Source organism: Natrix helvetica, assembly GCF_964273705.1.
Source record: "Natrix helvetica genome assembly, chromosome: 14".
Classification (NCBI taxonomy): domain Eukaryota; kingdom Metazoa; phylum Chordata; class Lepidosauria; order Squamata; family Natricidae; genus Natrix; species Natrix helvetica.
The window spans coordinates 3,510,843-3,530,318 of NC_138564.1; the positions used below are offsets into that span (position 1 = coordinate 3,510,843).

Consider the following 19,476-nt stretch of genomic DNA (forward strand, 5'->3'; position numbering starts at 1 on the left):
TTTAATAAAAGGGGTTTTGTTGGGACCAAGAATCTGCTTTGTACTTTTTGGGGAAGCCTAGGTCAGAGCAGTAGTTCAGAGTAATTGCCAATGCTGCTCTCCTTTTTAACTACACTCAGTTAAAATCTGGATCTTGATGGAGATGACGCCATCATTTCTCATTTCTAACCTACAGAAATGGCCTCTCTTGCCTTTTGATCTGCAACTTTGGAAGGAGAGAATTGTAGGCCTGATTACTTCCAGAAATCCTGGCATCCCCGTGCGGTCAAAATTCAGAGCTTGGCGACCGACTCATACTTATGACTGGCCCCGAGGTCATGCAATCCCTTTTGCGACCCTTTGACAAGCGAAATCAATGGGGAAGCCAGGTTACTAAATTCTCAGCTGCAGGGATTCACATAACTGGGTCAAGAAAGGTTGTGAAATGGAGCGAAACTGACTTAAGAAATGTCTCATTTAAGAACAGAAATGTTGGGGCACCATTGCGGCCGTAAGCCGAGGACTGCCTCCTGTCTATGCATAAAAGGCTATCATTGGAAAAAGAATATATTAGAAGCAATGCTAATTAAGTCGTATATTCCGGCCTATTGAGCCAACTGCAATTTAAATGTCTGGGCAGCACAGATGCTGCTCCTATCATTCAAATCTTAGTTTAAGGCTTATCTTATAAGCTCCATTTGGAGTCCTGCATGTCTATCAAGAGCCTCTTATGTACCACAAACCCAAAGATTTCAGATTTCCTGCTGAACCTAAAGCTGATTATGGCTCCAAATCTATATGGCATATGGTGCTAGTTCTATTTGTGCAGAAGGTTGCAAGGGGAATCATAGGCCAATGAACACCCTCACTCCAAGTTTGATGGTCCAGCCACAATGAAGATTCTGGGGGAAATGGGGTGGCTGCTGCAGTTGGAAGCAAGGAATTGCCTGGTTTGCATTTTGTGTAGAAGGGAAGGGAAGGAAAAGAAGGGAAGGAAATAGATGGGGAAGGGAAGAGAAGGGAAGAGAAGAGAAGAGAAGTAAATAGATGGAGAAGGGAAGGGAAGAGAAGAGAAGTAAATAGATGGGGAAGAGAAGAGAATAGATGGGGAAGGGAAGGGAAGGGAAGAGGTTTGCCTGGTTTGCATTTTGTGTAGAAGGGAAGAGAATGAAAGGAAAGGAAAAGAAGGGAAAGGAAAGGAAAAAAAGAAGGGAAGTAAATAGATGGGAAAGGGAAGGGAAGAGACAGGGAAAGGAAGGGAAGGGAAGGGAAGAGAGAAGAGAAGAGAAGAGAAGAGAAGAGAAGAGAAGAGAAGAGAAGAGAAGAACAGAACGTTATTGGCCTTCTGATTGGACACACAAGGAATTTGTCTCCAGTGCATAAATTCTCAGTGTACATACCAGCAACAAGTGATAAATCATTATCACAATCATAAAATACAATCACAAATCACAAGATAAAACATTCAGTTACATATAACTGAAGAGACTGGGCAGCCAGTTGTCTGGAATGGTAAGAGGGCCTGCTGCTTGAGCAGGGGGCTGGACTAGAAGACCTCCAAGGTCCCTTCCAGTGCTGTTCTGATTGATTGATTGATTGAGTCATTGATATTCTTAAGGGAGTTATTATCTCAGCACAGCAGGGGGCTCTTTATACGTTTTAGTCTCCAGGCCTTCGATCTTCTCTGCACTTTTTCCAAAGTCTCAACACCTCTTTCGTAAAGCGGTGACCAAAACTGGATGCAGTGTTGCCTTGTCTGTTATCCAATTTTTTTGTTGTGCCCTCCTGATTGTGTTGCTGATCATCTTGGACTGGCCAGAAGACGTTATTTTCCTTATTGTGTTCCAGAAGAAATGGTGCTAGTTTGGACTGTAGTAGTACAGTAGCTGCATTGCCCCCAAATGTTCTACTTTACACCATAGTGTTTTTTTTCAGCCCAATTTTCTGGAGGTCCAGTATGTAAGAAAGATAAATTCAAAGTCATTGCCATATATTCAAAAATCTCTTTTGTGCCTCTCCATATTAGCTAAGCTCCTACTTAGCAATCGCAGGCATGTTTGCTCTCTTTGAAGTATTCCTCAAGCTTCCTTGGGTATCAGATACGTAGCATTTATCTTTAAATCGTTTTAAAGATTTAAATCATTCCTCAAGGCAAAAAAGTGTCTTTCCCTCATTTTCTTATCCCAAACGTCCATGGCAAGTTGAAACTGGCCAAAAAGTTTTCAAGGTTAGTTTAACAGAGGAGAACGCCGACATGCTCAAATCGCTAACACATTTCTGCATCAAGGTTTGAAAAGGGAATTATTTATCCTACTGAAACCAGATATAAGCAAGAAGGAAGTTTTTTCCCAGTTTCACTTTTCTAATTGGAAGCATTGGAGAAAAGAATCCATGTTAACCTGTGGTGGCGCAGTGGTTAGGATGCAGTATTGCAGGCTAATTCTGCCCACTGCCAGGAATTCGATTCTGACTTTTGTTTCCAGACTTACTCTCTGGAAACAAATACTGTGGGGGTAAAACACCCCTAACACCCTGCGGGTGGGTGGGTGTTCTGTTAAGATGCAGCCTGTTGTGTCTTTAAATGGCTCCTACCGTACTGCCGTAAAATGGCTTCTACTGTACAGCACAGTGGAGTTGCCATGGTAATGGCTTCTCAGCACTCCACAAGGGGGCTCCCTCTGGTAAAGGGGGGAAATCAAACATTAGAAATTACGTTTGGTCTGGACATTTTCCCCCTATAAATAAATACTTGGGCAACGCTAGGTTATTGACTAGTATTGCATATCAGAAAGCGGATGCTCCTTGCAATGGAAGGAGAAATGAAAGAGTTGGATTTATTGGGAAACTAAGGGCTTCATTATAGAACCGGAGTTGTTACAGTGGTGAAAGGCACCAGGTTAGAAGTTCTAGTCCTGCCTTAGGCCTGAGGTGGGTGTCTTTGGACTAGCCCAGGGGTCGGCTACCTTCAACGCTCAAAGAGACACAAAGGGCCCTAACCGGAAGCTCCCCGTGCAATCCTGGAGCCGACCGGAAGTCTGGTTCCCATACCATAGAGTCTCCTCCTAGTGCAGCATCCTTTTTCCTCTGCTGACCGGAAGTCCGGTTTCCCAATTTCAGTGGTGAAATTCAAATGTTTTTACTACCGGTTCTGTGGGCGTGGCTTGGTGGACATGGCAGAGGAAGGATACTGCAAAATCTCCATTCCCACCCCTCTCTGGGGCCAGCCAGAGGTGGCATTTGCTGGTTCTCCGAACTACTCAAAATTCCTGCTACCGGTTCTCCAGAAGCTGTCAGAACCGGCTGGATTTCACCCCTGGTCAGCAACCTTAAACACTCAAAGAGCCACAAAGGAGCTCACTGGAAGCTCCCCCCCCCCCCCCCGTTCAATTCTGGAGCCGACCGGATATCTGGTTCCCCTACCATAGAGTCTCCTCCTAGAGCGGCATCCGTTTTCCTCTACCTGTCCTAACCGAAAGCCCTATCAATTGTGGGGGGGACCGGCGACAGGGAGCCGCAGCAGAGGGAGGAAAGAGCCACATGCGGCTCCAGAGCCACAGGTTGCTGACCCCCGGAGTAGCCCCTTCGATAAGAAGAAGGCAAGGCAACTTCCAAAGGGATTGTGACTCCAAGCTGCTTCCCAAACTCAGGGCTTGGTTGGAAAGTTTTGCTTTTGTTTATGTTGTGTCTCCCCTGGAAATATTTCACACTATGGTAAAATCTGGGGGAAGTCTAGCCTCCTGGTTCTTAGTTCACTACAGCGGCTGTTTGGGAGAGGGGGACGGGCAGCCTTTGGGGCACAGAAGAGGGGCCCCTTTTGCTTTGCCTTTCTCTGTTTTGCTCAGCCTCTCTTCCTTGCGATCATGGCTGGGTCCCCTCATTTTCTTAGGCTGGAAATACTTTAAGTCCCCTAGAAGGTTTTGCGTTCCCTTTGCGGACTTCAGAGCGAGCCTCCCAAAGCATCACTTACGGTTGGAACAAGAGCGCCATCTGGTGGTAAACTGAGAGCTCATCACTGCAACTCAGCCAACCACCAGACCAAACTAAAATCCTCCAAAAGATCCTCCCTCTCTCCCTCCTTCCTTCCTTTCCTCCCTCCTTCCTTCCCTTCCTTCCTCCTTCCTTTCCTCCCTTCCTCCCTCCTTCCTTTCTTTCCTTCCTCCCTTTCCTCCCTTTCCACTCTCCCTCCTTCCTTCCTTTCCTCCCTCCTTCCTTCCTTTCCTTCCTCCTTCCTTTCCTCCCTTCCTCCCTCCTTCCTTTCCTCCCTCCTTCCTTTCTTTCCTTCCTCCCTTTCCTCCCTTTCCACTCTCCCTCCTTCCTTCCTTTCCTCCCTCCTTCCTTTCTTTCCTTCCTCCCTTTCCTCCCTTTCCACTCTCCCTCCTTCCTTTCCTCCCTCCTTCCTTCCTTTCCTCCCTCCTTCCTTTCCTTCCTCCCTTTCCTCCCTTTCCACTCTCCCTCCTTCCTTCCTTTCCTCGCTCCTTTCTTTCCTTCCTTCCTCCTTCCTTCCTTCCTCCTTTCCTCCCTCCCTCCTTCCTTTCCTCCCTCCCTTCCTCCCTCTTTCCCTTCCTCCTTTCCTCCCTTTCTCTTCCTCCCTTCCTCCCTCTGTCCGTCCTTCCTTCCTCCCTCCCTCCTTCCTTTCCTCCCTCCTCCTTCCTTCCTTTCCCCCCTCCCTCCCTCCTTCCCTCCTCCCTCTCTCCTTCCTTCCTTCCTCCGTCCTCCCTCCCACCTTCCTTCCTTTCCTCCCTTCCTTTCCTCCCTTCCCCCTCTGTCCGTCCTTCCTCCCTTTCATCCCTCCCTCCTTCCTTAATTCCTCACTTCATTTCCTCCTTCCTTTCCTTTCCTTTCCTCTCCTTCCTTCCTTCATCCCTTCCTCCCTCCCTTCTTCCTTCCTCCCTTCCTTTCCTCCCTCCTACCCTCCCTCCTTCCTCCCTCCTTCTTTCCTTTCCCCCCTTCCTCCTTCCTTCCTTTCCTCCCTCCCTCCTCCTCCCACCCTCCCTCCTTCCTCCCTCCCTTTCTTTTCCTCCCTTCCTCCCTCTCCGTCCTTCCTTCCTTCTTTTCCTCCCTTCCTTTCCTCCCTTCCTTTCCTCCCTTTCTTTCCTTCCTCCCTTCCATTCCTCCCTCCCTTCTCCTTCCTTTCCTCCCTCCCTTCCTTCCTTTCCTCCCTCCTTTCTTCCCCACTCCAGGGGAAGGATATTTTGCAGTGTCCTTCCCCTGGAGTGGGGTGGGAATGGAGATTTTGCAGTATCCTTCCCCTGCCACGCCCACCAAGCCACGCCCACCGAACCGGTAGAAAAAAAAAAAGGAATTTCAGCACTGGCATAAGAGGTCTTGTCATGCAGCAGTGCTGAGCAGTAGAAGGCACACTGTCAGGACCTCATGCTCTCCACTTTTAGGAAAGATGTCCTCCTCTTTAGTTACTTGCAAATTCAATTGGTTTTCCATATCAACCTGCTGTCAGTCCTGCCCCAACTTAGATCTCTAAGAAAGAAAGACCCTTGACTCCATTCGGTTGAAGTGAAAGGTTATTTTACTAAACCTAAGTGGTTGCAGCGAAAGGAAAGCGAGATCTGAGTATTCCCGCACGAAGGTTGCACATTTTCCCTTTCCTCTGGCCCTCCCCCACTGACCAGTCCCATCAGTGCCCAACAGTATCCCTTACTGGTGTTTCGGGAACTGTTTTGTTGCTTGGCGCCGTCCCATATAGTTTCACCTTCTGTTCCCAGGCCAGGTGTCCTTGGCGGCTGGTTTACTCTGGCTTGGCACCTCTGATTCTCATCAGCTTGTCTCCCTGCATCCCATGCCGACCTTGGCTTCCCCAAATTCCTTCCCCACCTCCCCTGCATTTAGGGCAGGATGCCAGCGAAGCAAAGAAGCTGAAGATAGCAGACCTGGACACCTGTTCAAGTGGAAACAAATACTTACTAGGGGTAAGACACCCCTAACAACCCTTGCATCTGTTAAGATGCAGCCTGTTGTGCCTTAAAATGGCTTCTACCGTACTGTCACAAAATGGCTTCTATTGTGCAGCACAGTGAAGTTGCCATGGTAACGGCTTCACAATACTCCACAAGGAGGCTCCCTCTGGTGAGGGGGAAAATCCAAACATTAGAAATTACGTTTAGTCCACACATTTTCAACCAGGCATTGATTATCTTTGAGGACAAAGATATGGCCGTGATGCATAAAACATTACTGGGGCACAGGGAAGACATCTGCAACTAGTTTAATTGTCGCCGAAATCCATTCAAAAGACTGCTCTCGTTAAAAGTTTATTGCTCAGGAAACCATGCACAGACATATATTTATGGCCTGTTCTGATCCCTGCCCACAGATTCACCCGCCACCCTTTAAGTGCTGTGTGAGAAAAAGGCAGAAAAACCTTCCCAGCAATTGCGCCCGGAAAAGATCCGAAAAGAAGAGCACAAAATGGCCTCTTGTTAGTCATGGCTCTTAAGGTGCGTTGTGTTTGGGGGAGGGGGGCAGCAACAAGGAGAAGCCCCTTCGTCCAGGTGAGCATAAAAAGCCGGAGGGCAACTTGCGAAGGGAGAGAAGTGGGCACCGGGCTCACAAGCCAACCTTACTCCGTTCCCTCCTTCCGCCACCTCGGGGGGGGGGGGGGGGAAGGAAAAACCACGGCCACTTCCTTTGCCGGCCCAGAAGCCGCGGCGTTGGCCTCATCTCTTCTTGACCGACGCCAAGTAGGCGAACCACAAGACTGCCACGAGGTTTCCGAAGAGGACCTGGAACTTCCAAGAGAAGAAAAGGACGCCAGTGAAGAGGGAGAGGAGAGCAGGACTCAAATTAAAAATGAAATCAAAGAGAATGTCACGCGGGGCCCTTGACTTCAGAAGCAACCTTAGAACCCGGCACCGGTGGGAAATCTCCCCTCCTTTCCAATGCATTTCGAGCCTCCACTTGGCAGGGCCAAAATGTATATATTTGGTATTTAGGGAGAAGGGAGAGAAAAGGCAAATTGCAGGGCATTCACAACCAAACACACACACACCCATAGCCCCATTTTATAAGTAAGTGCTATTGCCCTCCCTTCCTTCCTTCCATCTATCCATCCTTTCTTCCTTCTGTGATGCAGTGGTTAGAATGCAGTATTGCAGGCTAATTCTGTCAACTGCCAGCAGTTTGATTCTCACTCAGATATGCTGACTCTTTAACCGCTTATCAAGGACTATAAAACATTGTGAAGTGGTATATAAGTCTTAAGTGCTGTTGCTAATGCTCTTTCCTTCTTTCTTTCCCTCCTTCCTTCCATGGTGTTCAGTGGTTAGAAAGCAGTATTGCAGGCTGACTCTGCACACAGCCAGGAGTTTGATCCTGACCGGCTCAACGTTGACTCAGCCTTCCCTCCTTCCGAGGTGGGTAAAATGAGGAGCCAGATTGTTGGAGGGCAAGAGGATGACTTTGTGAACCGCTTAGAGAGGGCTGTAAAAGCACCAGGAAGCGGTTTATAAGTCTATTGCTATTCCTTCCTTCCTTCTTTCTTTACTTCTTTTCTCCCTCCCTCCCCCTCTCACACAGGTTGATTCAGCCTTCCCTCCTTCCGAGGTGGGCAAAATGAGGAGCCAGATTGTTGGAGGGCAAGAGGCTGACTCTGTAAACCGGTTAGAGAGGGCTGTAAAAAGCACTGTGAAGTGGTATATAAGTCTAAGGGCTATTGCTATTGTTCTCCCTTTTGTCCTCCCTCCCTCCCTTCCACAACTTTGCCCACTGCCAGCAGTTCAATTCTCACCAGGCTCAAGGTTGACTCATCCTTCCCTCCTTCCAAGGTGGGTAAAATGAGGAGCCAGATTGTTGGGGGCAAAAGGCTGACTCTGTCAACCGCTTAAGGAGGGCTGTAAAGCGGCATATAAGTCTAAGGGCTATTTAGCTTACCTGCAAAGGGACATACGTGAAGTTAATAACCTGGACGGGCGTCCACACTTTCCAGTTCATCTTTAAGGATGTCCAGTAACCAGATTTTATCTTTTTGGAGAACTCAGACATGTCCTTTCCCTGGAAAAAAACAAACGGTTATCAGTGACGTGCAAAGGAAAAAGAAACTGTCTCCCCCTCCCCCTGTACCCAAGAGGTACCAAAACACCCCAGGGAGAAAATTCTTTTCTAATGCAATAAAGAGGAGCCAATACAACAATCCTGTGAAGTAGGACAGGCTAAGGCAAATCAGAGGCACACAGTGGATTTTGTGGCTGTGTAAAGATGTTTGCTCAGGTTTTCTTTGGAAAGTGGTGCAAAGCCCTTCCAACGGAAGGAAGTGAAGAGGCAGCAGTTTTGAAAGATGTGCCTTCAGCCTCCAACTCTCTCTCCCACTGATCTGGAAGTTGTTGGGCAACTGGAAACACACTGTTTGCATTCTACTGTCCCCATTTATAGATAGATGATAGATAGATAGATAGATAGATAGATAGATAGATAGATAGATAGATAGATAGATAGATAGATAGATGATAGATAGATAATAGATAGATAGATAGATAGATAGATAGATAGATAGATAGATAGATAGATGATAGATAGATGATAGATTGGTAGGTAGGTAGGTAGGTAGGTAGGTAGGTAGGTAGGTAGGTGGTAGGTAGTAGATAGATAGATAGATAGATAGATAGATAGATAGATAGATAGATAGATAGATAGATAGATGATAGATAGATGATAGATAGATAGATAGATAGATAGATAGATAGATAGATAGATAGATAGATAGATAGATAGATAGAGATAGGTAGGTGGGTGGGTGGGTGGGTGGGTAGGTAGATAGGTAGGTAGGTAACAAAGAAGGAAGGAAGGAAGGAAGGAAGGAAGGAAGGAAGGAAGGAAGGAAGGAAGGAAGGAAGACAGGAAGGAACTAAAACACCCTTCCCAGTAAGGACAGTACCACCAGATATGTCCAAGCAGAAGCCAACCATCCATCTAGATTCTACCAAGGGGAACGGGTTAAACCGGCTGCCCCCATTCCTAGGAGCCCTGGATCCTCTCAGATCATCCCTAAGCAAGTCCCTACCTCCAGAAAGTTCATGACCAGGAAAAAGAGGGCCAGGAAGGCCGGGGAGACGATGAGACGGTCCACCAGCAGACGTTTGAGGAGAGAAAACTGTGCGTCGGAAGGAATCAGCTGCTCCAAGTAGAGGTAGAAGTAATGGCTGAGAGGTCCGGTGAATAAGAAACTGCAAAAGGAACGAAAGCAACCGATTATAAAATCCAGCCTCAAACAAAATGTAGGTGTCCAAAGTTTTTCCCCCCCACTTGCCTGTATTTTTCAAGTAGTCCACCAAATGGTTAGAAAGTGACAGTCAAAGGCCCACTCTGGAAATGTTTCCCACACCCCAGATATGTTTGGTTCAGAATGCGGCCGCGCGGGTAGTTTCGGGAGATACTCCCATGTAACACCTCTCCTGCGCGGGCTGCACTAGCTGCCTGTGGCTTTTCGGGTGCGTTTCAAGGTGCTGATTATCATCTTCAAAGAGCTCCATGGCACAGGGCCTAGTTATTTGCGGGATCGTATCCTGCCCCATGCATCCCTTCGGCCGATTCGCTCACACAGAGAGGGACTCCTCCGGGTGCCGTCCACTAGGCTGTGCCAGCGGGCAAGGGCCTTCTCTGTGATGGGCCCGACCCTCTGGAATGACCTCCCCCCCCCCCCCCCCCGATATCAGAACAACTACAGATCTCCACTCCTTCCGCAAGAAGCTAAAAACTCACCTGTTCAATTTAGCCGGCCTGGCCTAATTCCAGCTTTCCCACCTCAGTTTGCATTTTTAAATTTTATGGCTTGATTTTAAGGTTTTAAGTTTTTAATTTTTATAAATTTGTACAGGGGATATTTAATTCAATTTTAGTTATGTATATTGTTGAGTTTATGGTTTTTAAATTTGTACCTGTACACCGCCCCGAGTCCCTTCGGGGAGAGGGGGCGGTCTAGAAGTTTAATAAATAAATTAATTAATTGGAGTTGCGTGGGAAGAAAACATTTTGTTGGAGTAACCAACTTATTTACGTACACAAAATGTACTTAAGAATTTGAGGTTTGAAGCCACTATCCTCTTTTCTGCTTTCAGCGTTAACTTTGTGTTTCTCAATGTAAATACCTTATATTTAGATATTGATGAAAGGTTTGACTTTAAAATCTGATTGATCCCAAAACTTACAGAAACGGAGACTTTAAATCAGCCTCATGAGATCTTTGCGCCTATGATTTTTGTTATCCTTACCGTAGATATGCAAGTACCGGTATTATTTTGTTAACTAAGCAGGTAACATTTAAGAATTGGATCACAGTTGTGCCTAAGGTAGATAAAAAAATGTTTGTAAAAGGCATTTCAGCTTTATTGAATCAATTGATCCGTCTCTCACTTGATTTGCGCAATTTTCTTCAAGTAAACAATGGTTGGTAAATAAAAATATCACTATACATTTATGTTAAAAAAAAACCAGTCTCAAAAAGATTAATATTTAATAACAGGCTGCAACACCTGCTCCCCAAGGGCATCAGTCATTGGCTGAGCTGCTGTGACATCATCCAAGCCCCATTCCAGATGTTCCTGGGAAATTGGCCAACCACAGAATGTGTGATGACACAGAGCAGGGCACAGAGATAACACAAACAGCGGGCAGTTCAAACCACCCCTTCGTGGCTCCAAATTTTCCCAGACGCTCCCATGTTTCTGGCAAGTCCCAGAGCAAAGTAGTGACAAATCCCCACACAACACACCTCAAGCAGCCTCTGGGCTGGAAAGAGTTCTAACCCAGCGTTGTCTACACCAAGGCCACACAGCAATACATCCAAATTTATTTGGCAAATCAAGGAGTTCAGGAAGCGAACGATCCAGGTAATTAGTCCAGAATGCCAGAAGGAATGCAAGGAAGGGGAGTGACAGAGTTGCCATCCTTCACTTGCAACTAGATGCCAATCTGCCATCGGCCATGGGGAGAGGGAGCTGAAGGGGAAGACAGGGGAAGCGGAAACGGAAAGCGATCTTCATGCCATTCGAAGACATCCCATGGAGGCAGTCCTGGGGACGGAATGCCACACCCTTACATCTACCCAACCATTGCAGGGACAGCTACCAAAACATTGGATACCAACGGACAGGAGGTAGGGGTCGCCTCACCAATTTTGGCAACTAAAGGTTTATTGGAGAGGCTGCATGACAAAGGTAAAGGTTCCCCTCGCACATATGTCCTATTTGTTCCCGACTCTAAGGGGCAGTGCTCATCTCTGTTTCAAAGCCGAAGAGCCAGCGCTATCCGAAGACGTCTCCGTGGTCATGTGGCCGGCATGACTCAACGCCAAAGGCGCACGGAACGCTGTTCCCTTCCCAAAAAAGGTGGTCCCTGTTTTTTGTTTTTTTAATAAACAAAGTTTTATTGTTTTTTTTTTAAATTTACAAGGGAAAAGGTAGTGGAAAGGTGTACAAATTTTGGCAGTTGCAAAGTGTGGTAGGCGCCCCCCCCCCCCCAAACTCATAGTATACATCTGAGTATAAAACATTAATGCATAGTCATATATAATCAGCATATTAGTTCTATTGGTACTTTCAATCAGTTTAATACATTGTAGTATATAATCCACATGTTAATTCCATTACTACTTTCGGTCAGTTTATATCAATGAGATTTTCTTATTCATTTTTGTGATCTGAGCTTTCTTGGTATTGCCCCTTCTCCCCCCGCTGGCAGAGCTCCGGCCCCTCCCGTGCCTTGCATATCCGTTGTAGGATCTTCTGTTTTTTCTAGGTGTGTTTTGTTTTTTTCCATAAAGGCCTGTGCCTCTATGGGTGTGTTGATTCTAATTCTTGTCTCCTCCCAGAATATCAACATACCTTCAGGCATCAACCATCTAAACGTCCCTGTTTTTTCTACTTGCATTTTTTTACATGCTTTTGAACTGCTAGGTTGGCAGGAGCTGGGATAAGTCACGGGAGCTCACTCCATTACACGGCACCAGGGATTCGAACCGCCGAGCTTTCTGATCGAAAAGCTCAGCGCCTTAGCCACAGAGCCACCAAGTCCCTTTCCATGACATAACAACATGCAAAAGGCAATGCCAGAGGCAAGATCTCCTCCCAAATTGCTCAGCTGCACCTCCCGTTAGCTTCTTCCACCAGTTCCCCTCTTACCCATAGATAGCAAACCGGAGGGGCTCCCGCCAGTCAAGGCGCCTCTTTTTCTGGCTCTTCTCAATTACTTGGGACAGGAGACTCCCTAGAGCTGAGAGGAAGGCACTGCGGGAAGAAAGGAAGCATAAGGTAAAAGTGTATAAGCTGTAAAGAAAAAAATATGCCTCAATGTAGAAACGATGTGGAGACTCTGGAAAGAGTGCAGAGAAGAGCAACCAGGATGATGAGGGGACTGGAGGCTAAAACGTACGATGAACGGTTGCAGGAACTGGGCATGGCTAGTTTAACGAAAAGAAGGACCAGCCCAAAAAGGTTAGCTAACACTGGTATAGATTCTCCTGCTTGAGGAGGGGGCTGGACTAGAAGGGTCCCTTCCTCTAGGGTCCCTTCCAGCTCTGTTCTGATTGAATGGCAGAGGTTCTCCTCCTTGAGCTGGGGGCTAGAGTAGAAGACCTCTAGGGTCCCCTTAAGCTCTATTCTGATTGAATAGCAGAGGGTCTCCTGCTTGATGAGAGGGCTGGACTAGAAGACCTCTAGGGTCCCCTTCAGCTCTATTCTGATTGAATAGCAGAGGGTCTCCTGCTTGATGAGAGGGCTGGACTAGAAGACCTCTAGGGTCCCCTTCAGCTCTATTCTGATTGAATAGCAGAGGGTCTCCTGCTTGATGAGAGGGCTGGACTAGAAGACCTCTAGGGTCCCCTTCAGCTCTATTCTGATTGAATGGCAGAGGTTCTCCTGCTTGAGTTGGACTAGAAGACCTCTAGGGTCCCCTTCAGCTCTATTCTGATTGAATGGCAGAGGTTCTCCTGCTTGAGCTGGGGGCTAGAGTAGAATACCTCTAGGGTCCCCTTCAGCTCTATTCTTATTGAATAGCAGAGGGTCTCCTGCTTGATGAGAGGGCTGGACTAGAAGACCTCTAGGGTCCCCTTCAGCTCTATTCCGATTGAATAGCAGAGGGTCTCCTGCTTGAGTTGGACTAGAAGACCTCTAGGGTCCCCTTCAGCTCTATTCTTATTGAATAGCAGAGGGTCTCCTGCTTGATGAGAGGGCTGAAGTAGAAGACCTCTAGGGTCCCTTCCAGCTCTGTTCTGATTGATTGATTGATTGATTGATTGATTGATTGATTGATTGACAGGATAGTGTTCTTCCAGTATTTGAGGGGCTGCCCCACAGAAGAGGGGGTGGGAAATAAAGTCTTAACACTTAGGCAAGAAAAACCGAAAGTGCACATACAGATTGGGTGAAACCAGGTTTAATAGCAGTGACTGGGAGAGGGATCTTGGAGTCTTAGTGGACAACCAGCTAAATAGGACCCAGCAGTGTGCAGCCAAAAAAGTCAACGCAATCCTCAGTTGCATTAACAGAGGGATACAATCAAGATCAAGGGAGGTACTGATCCCACTCTATTAAACCCTAGTAAGGCCACACCTAGAATCCTTCATCCAGTTTTGGTCACCAAACTATCAAGAAGATATTGGGACTCTAGAAAGAGTGCAGAGAAGAGCAACCATTATGGGATCGGAGGCTAAAACATACAATGAACGGTTGCAGGAACTGGGCATGGCTAGTCTAGTGAAGAGAAGGACCAGGGGAGACAGGAGAGCAGTCTTCCAGTATTTGAGGGGCTGCCACAGAGAGGAAGGGGGTCAAGCTATTTTCCAAAGCACCTGAAGGCCAGACAAGGAATAATGGATGGAAACTGAACAAGGAGAGATTCAACCTGGAAATAAGGAAGAACTTTCTGACAATGAGAACAATCAACCCAAGGAACAGAAGTTGCCTTCGGAAGTTGTGGGAGTTTCGTCATTGGAGGCTTCCAGAAGAGACTGGACTGCCATCTGTCAGAAACAGGGTAGGGTCTACTGCTCGGGTGGGGGGGGGGGTTGGACTAGATGACCTATATAAGGTCCCTTCCAGCTCTATTCTGATCAATTAATTGATTGATATACTTGGGGGAGTTATTATCCCAGCATAGGAGGGTGCTCTTGAGAAGCCTGTTCCATGACTATCGTTCTATGCTGATTGGCTGAATCTTTCTGGACCTTGGAAGAGAAGATCAAAGGAGAAAGAAGTAGAGTGAGAACAATTAATCAACAGAACAGTGGGCCTCCCTGACTTCATCCCTGGAGGTTTTAAAGAAGAGATTGGACAGGCAGCTGTCTGAAATGGTATAGATTCTCCTGCTTGAAGGTGTGGTGGACTAGAAGACCTCTATGGTCCCTTCCAGCTCTATTCTGATTGAATAGCAGAGGGTCTCCTGCTTGAGTTGGACTAGAAGACCTCTAGGGTCCCCTTCAGCTCTATTCTGATTGAATGGCAGAGGGTCTCCTGCTTGATGAGAGGGCTGGACTAGAAGACCTCTAGGGTCCCCTTCAGCTCTATTCTGATTGAATAGCAGAGGGTCTCCTGCTTGATGAGAGGGCTGGACTAGAAGACCTCTAGGGTCCCCTTCAGCTCTATTCTGATTGAATGGCAGAGGGTCTCCTGCTTGAGTTGGACTAGAAGACCTCTAGGGTCCCCTTCAGCTCTATTCTGATTGAAAGGCAGAGGTTCTCCTGCTTGAGGAGGGGGCTAGAGTAGAAGACCTCTAGGGTCCCCTTCAGCTCTATTCTTATTGAATAGCAGAGGGTCTCCTGCTTGATGAGAGGGCTGGACTAGAAGACCTCTAGGGTCCCCTTCAGCTCTATTCCGATTGAATAGCAGAGGGTCTCCTGCTTGAGTTGGACTAGAAGACCTCTAGGGTCCCCTTCAGCTCTATTCTTATTGAATAGCAGAGGGTCTCCTGCTTGATGAGAGGGCTGAACTAAAAGACCTCTAGGGTCCCCTTCAGCTCTATTCCGATTGAATAGCAGAGAGTCTCCTGCTTGAGTTGGACTAGAAGACCTCTAGGGTCCCCTTCAGCTCTATTTTGATTGAATAGCAGAGGGTCTCCTGCTTGATGAGAGGGCTGGACTAGAAGACCTCTATGGTCCCTTCCAGCTCTGTTCTGATTGAATGGCAGAGGGTCTCCTGCTTGAGTTGGACTAGAAGACCTCTAGGGTCCCCTTCAGCTCTATTCTGATTGAAAGGCAGAGGGTCTCCTGCTTGATGAGAGGGCTGGACTAGAAGACCTCTAGGGTCCCCTTCAGCTCTATTCTGATTGAATAGCAGAGGGTCTCCTGCTTGAGTTGGACTAGAAGACCTCTAGGGTCCCCTTCAGCTCTATTCTTATTGAATAGCAGAGGGTCTCCTGCTTGATGAGAGGGCTGAACTAAAAGACCTCTAGGGTCCCCTTCAGCTCTATTCCGATTGAATAGCAGAGAGTCTCCTGCTTGAGTTGGACTAGAAGACCTCTAGGGTCCCCTTCAGCTCTATTTTGATTGAATAGTAGAGGGTCTCCTGCTTGAGGAGGGGGCTAGAGTAGAAGACCTCTAGGGTCCCCTTCAGCTCTATTCTTATTGAATAGCAGAGGGTCTCCTGCTTGATGAGAGGGCTGGACTAGAAGACCTCTAGGGTCCCCTTCAGCTCTATTCCGATTGAATAGCAGAGGGTCTCCTGCTTGAGTTGGACTAGAAGACCTCTAGGGTCCCCTTCAGCTCTATTCTTATTGAATAGCAGAGGGTCTCCTGCTTGATGAGAGGGCTGAACTAAAAGACCTCTAGGGTCCCCTTCAGCTCTATTCCGATTGAATAGCAGAGAGTCTCCTGCTTGAGTTGGACTAGAAGACCTCTAGGGTCCCCTTCAGCTCTATTTTGATTGAATAGCAGAGGGTCTCCTGCTTGATGAGAGGGCTGGACTAGAAGACCTCTATGGTCCCTTCCAGCTCTGTTCTGATTGAATGGCAGAGGGTCTCCTGCTTGAGTTGGACTAGAAGACCTCTAGGGTCCCCTTCAGCTCTATTCTGATTGAAAGGCAGAGGGTCTCCTGCTTGATGAGAGGGCTGGACTAGAAGACCTCTAGGGTCCCCTTCAGCTCTATTCTGATTGAATAGCAGAGGGTCTCCTGCTTGAGTTGGACTAGAAGACCTCTAGGGTCCCCTTCAGCTCTATTCTTATTGAATAGCAGAGGGTCTCCTGCTTGATGAGAGGGCTGAACTAAAAGACCTCTAGGGTCCCCTTCAGCTCTATTCCGATTGAATAGCAGAGAGTCTCCTGCTTGAGTTGGACTAGAAGACCTCTAGGGTCCCCTTCAGCTCTATTTTGATTGAATAGCAGAGGGTCTCCTGCTTGATGAGAGGGCTGGACTAGAAGACCTCTATGGTCCCTTCCAGCTCTGTTCTGATTGAATGGCAGAGGGTCTCCTGCTTGAGTTGGACTAGAAGACCTCTAGGGTCCCCTTCAGCTCTATTCTGATTGAAAGGCAGAGGGTCTCCTGCTTGATGAGAGGGCTGGACTAGAAGACCTCTAGGGTCCCCTTCAGCTCTATTCTGATTGAATAGCAGAGGGTCTCCTGCTTGATGAGAGGGCTGAACTAAAAGACCTCTAGGGTCCCCTTCAGCTCTATTCCGATTGAATAGCAGAGAGTCTCCTGCTTGAGTTGGACTAGAAGACCTCTAGGATCCCCTTCAGCTCTATTTTGATTGAATAGCAGAGGGTCTCCTGCTTGATGAGAGGGCTGGACTAGAAGACCTCCAAGGTCCCTTCCAGCTCTATTCTGATGGAATGGCAGAGGGTCTCCTGCTTGATGAGAGGGCTGGACTAGACGACCTCTAGGGTCCCCTTCAGCTCTATTCTGATTGAATGGCAGACGGTCTCCTGCTTGAGCAGGGGGCTGGACTAGAAGACCTCCAAGGTCCCTTCCAGCTCTATTCTGATTGAATGGCAGAAGGGTCTCCTGCTTGAGCAGGGGGCTGGACTAGAAGACCTCTAGGGTCCCTTTCAGCTGTATTCTGATTGAATGGCAGAGGGTCTCCTGCTTGAGCAGGGGGGTTGGACTAGAAGACCTCTAGGGTCCCCTTCAGCTCTATTCTGATTGAATGGCAGAAGGGTCTCCTGCTTGATGAGAGGGCTGGACTAGAAGATCTCTAGGGTCCCTTCCAGCTCTGATTGTGAAAGCGCATCGGGGAGAGCGGACAGGCCCACGCTACCTGGAGGCGGCCTTGGTGAGCACCGGGTAAAGGCGGAGAAGGAGCAGGTACCGCAACAGCAGCCTCCGCGAGAGCGGCACCGAATCGGGCTTAGAGAGCACCGGAGACATCCCGTTGAGCCAGTAACCCTGCGCGCCCCTCTGCGCGCCCCTCTGCGCATGCGCCTGGCGGCCGAGGAGCCGCGCCTCCCGCTTCTAAACCAATCGGCAGAGAGGGAAGTAAAAAAAAAAAGGCGGCGCTCCGGGGCGGATTTCAGACACCGAGTGGGGCGTGACGGAGGCGGGGTCTTCGCTTACCATTGGCTGCCCGGAAGGCCTACGAGGGAGGCTGAGAAGCTTGGGTGGCAGTAAAAGATGAGTCCCTTCGTCCAATCGGAGAAGAGAGGGTGAGGGCGGGACAAGAGCATTAGCGAATGGGCTGATGGAACGGAGAGGAGGGACGAATACAGACAGCGGGCGGCTCTTTGGAGAAAAGGAATGGAAAAGTGCTCCTCTCCGTTGGTCGTCGCGTAGTAGCGATACCCAGGCGTAGAAATCTGATTGGTTTAAGGCCAGGGGTGGGGAACAATGGTCTTGTAATGACTTGTGTACTTCAACTCCCAGAATTCCTCAGCAAGCATTGGCTTGCTGAGGAATTCTGGGAGTGGAAGTACACAAGTCATAAATGGATGGTTTCCCCATGCCTGGTTTAAGGAATCGGGGCGCGAGAGCTGCGAATTCTTGGCGGATCTCGCGAGATGTTCCGTCAGCGCGCGAAAGGCGGCCCGATCGCCGCTGAGGACGGCTCTGAGGGAGGGTTGGGTGGCGGCAAGTGGAGGAGCCCGATGGGCTTCGGAGCCCCAGAGACGGGCAAAAGGGAGGCGTCGCGGATAGGAGGACCCTGAGACCCCCCTCGCAGTCCAGGATTCTGAGCAAGGCCTTGGCACAGGCCGTCCTCGACTTACAACGGTTCTTTAGTGATCGTTCGCCATTACAGCGGCACTGAAAGAAAAGGGAATGCCTATTTTTCACACTTAATGACCGTCGCAGCATTTCCCCACGGTCACGGGATCAAAATTCAGACGCTGGGCAAATGATTCACATTTACGACGGTCACGTGATCCCCTTTTGCGACCTTCCAACGAGAGGAAGCCGGATTCACTTAAGACGGATTAACTGCTGCAGTGGTTCACTTAACAAAGGTCGCAAAATGGGGCAAAACTCACTTAACGACTGTTTTGCTTAACAGAAAATGTGGGGTCCATTGTGGCTGTAACTCAAGAGCTACCTAGAGCAAGATCTTCCCTGTCCCTGTGTCTTCCAAACATGCGCTTAGTGGCTGTTCAAAGTTACCGCACTGAAAAAAAATGACCGATTACCATTTTTCTCACTTAACGACCGTTGTGGCATCCCTATGGTCACAAGATCAACATTCGGACGCTCAGCAGCTCAGCACATTGATGGTTGCAATGTTTCCCCGGGGGTCACGTGATCCCCTTTTGCGACCTTCCGACAAGTGTAAACCGGTTTCACTTAACAACGGGTTAACTGCTGCAGTGGTTCACTTAAGAATGGTGGCAAGAAAGTTCGAAAAATGGGACACAACTCACTTAACAACCATTTCGCTTAACAGAAAATGTTTGCTCCATTGTGGCCGTAACTCGAGGACTACCTAGAGCAAGATCTTCCCTGTTCCTGTGTCTTCCAACTATGTGCCTAGTGACTGTTCAAAGTTACAAATGACTGATGACCATTTTTCACACTTAACGACCGTTGCGGCATCTCTAGGGCCGCGAGATCACCATTCAGATGCTCGGCAACTGACTCACATTTCTGATGGTTGCAATGTCTTGGGGGGAGAGGTGTCACGGGATTCCCTTTTGCTTAACCGCTGTGACGAAGGGTCGTAACACGGGACAAAGCTCATTTCGACAAATGTTTTGGCATAGCAACAGAAATTTTGAGGTTCGATTGATGTTGTAAGTCGAGGAGCATGTTTATTTAGGAGTGTCACGATGTTAAAAAGTTTGCTAGGCCTGAACTGCCTAAACTGACACTCGAGTTAAACTAAGAAAGCTTTATTGCGCAGGTCATAAAACAAAATGTTATCTGAAAGTGATTTATTGCGCACGCGTTACACATTCCAAAATTCTTTTTTCTTTGTTTGGCTGCCAGCTTGGCAGACGTAGCTTTCATTATCAAAATGTAACCAATTAGTTATTTTCTGTTTCATTTACTTTTATTATTTTCGTATTAAAGTTTGTTTATTAATTAGAATATACTTGTCAAAGACTTTTATTTTATTTTTTAATATCTCAAAAGATATGCG

General features: G+C 47.9%; 1 protein-coding gene across 2 annotated transcripts; it reads right to left on the reverse strand.

The window, feature by feature from the left end:
* Positions 1 to 6,232: 6,232 nt before the first annotated feature.
* On the reverse strand, positions 6,233 to 17,364 carry PXMP2 (peroxisomal membrane protein 2). 2 transcript variants are annotated; one of them, XM_081966978.1, is made up of 6 exons: positions 17,170 to 17,364; positions 12,105 to 12,209; positions 8,990 to 9,152; positions 7,864 to 7,983; positions 6,617 to 6,722; positions 6,233 to 6,578 (listed from the first exon to the last, which is right to left on the reverse strand). In XM_081966978.1, exons 1-5 carry the CDS (start codon positions 17,277 to 17,279, stop codon positions 6,651 to 6,653), a joined length of 570 nt encoding a protein of 189 aa, XP_081823104.1. In that variant the 5' UTR covers positions 17,280 to 17,364; the 3' UTR covers positions 6,233 to 6,578; positions 6,617 to 6,650. The 2 variants fall into 2 exon arrangements, with proteins under 2 accessions (XP_081823104.1, XP_081823103.1); XM_081966977.1 differs by having other exon boundaries at positions 6,233 to 6,722; positions 17,170 to 17,363.
* Positions 17,365 to 19,476: the final 2,112 nt, after the last annotated feature.

Bases quoted from the DNA above. Each gene is read 5' to 3' on its own strand.
- PXMP2 (XM_081966978.1), bottom strand. From the start codon at position 17,279: ATGTCTCCGGTGCTCTCTAAGCCCGATTCGGTGCCGCTCTCGCGGAGG. The intron at 9,153-12,104 runs GTAAGAGGGGAA...TTCCTTTTGCAG, and splicing joins CTCCGGTTTGCTATCTATGG to TTTCTTATTCACCGGACCTC. The intron at 7,984-8,989 runs GTAGGGACTTGC...GTTTTTTTCCAG, and splicing joins TGGTCATGAACTTTCTGGAG to GGAAAGGACATGTCTGAGTT.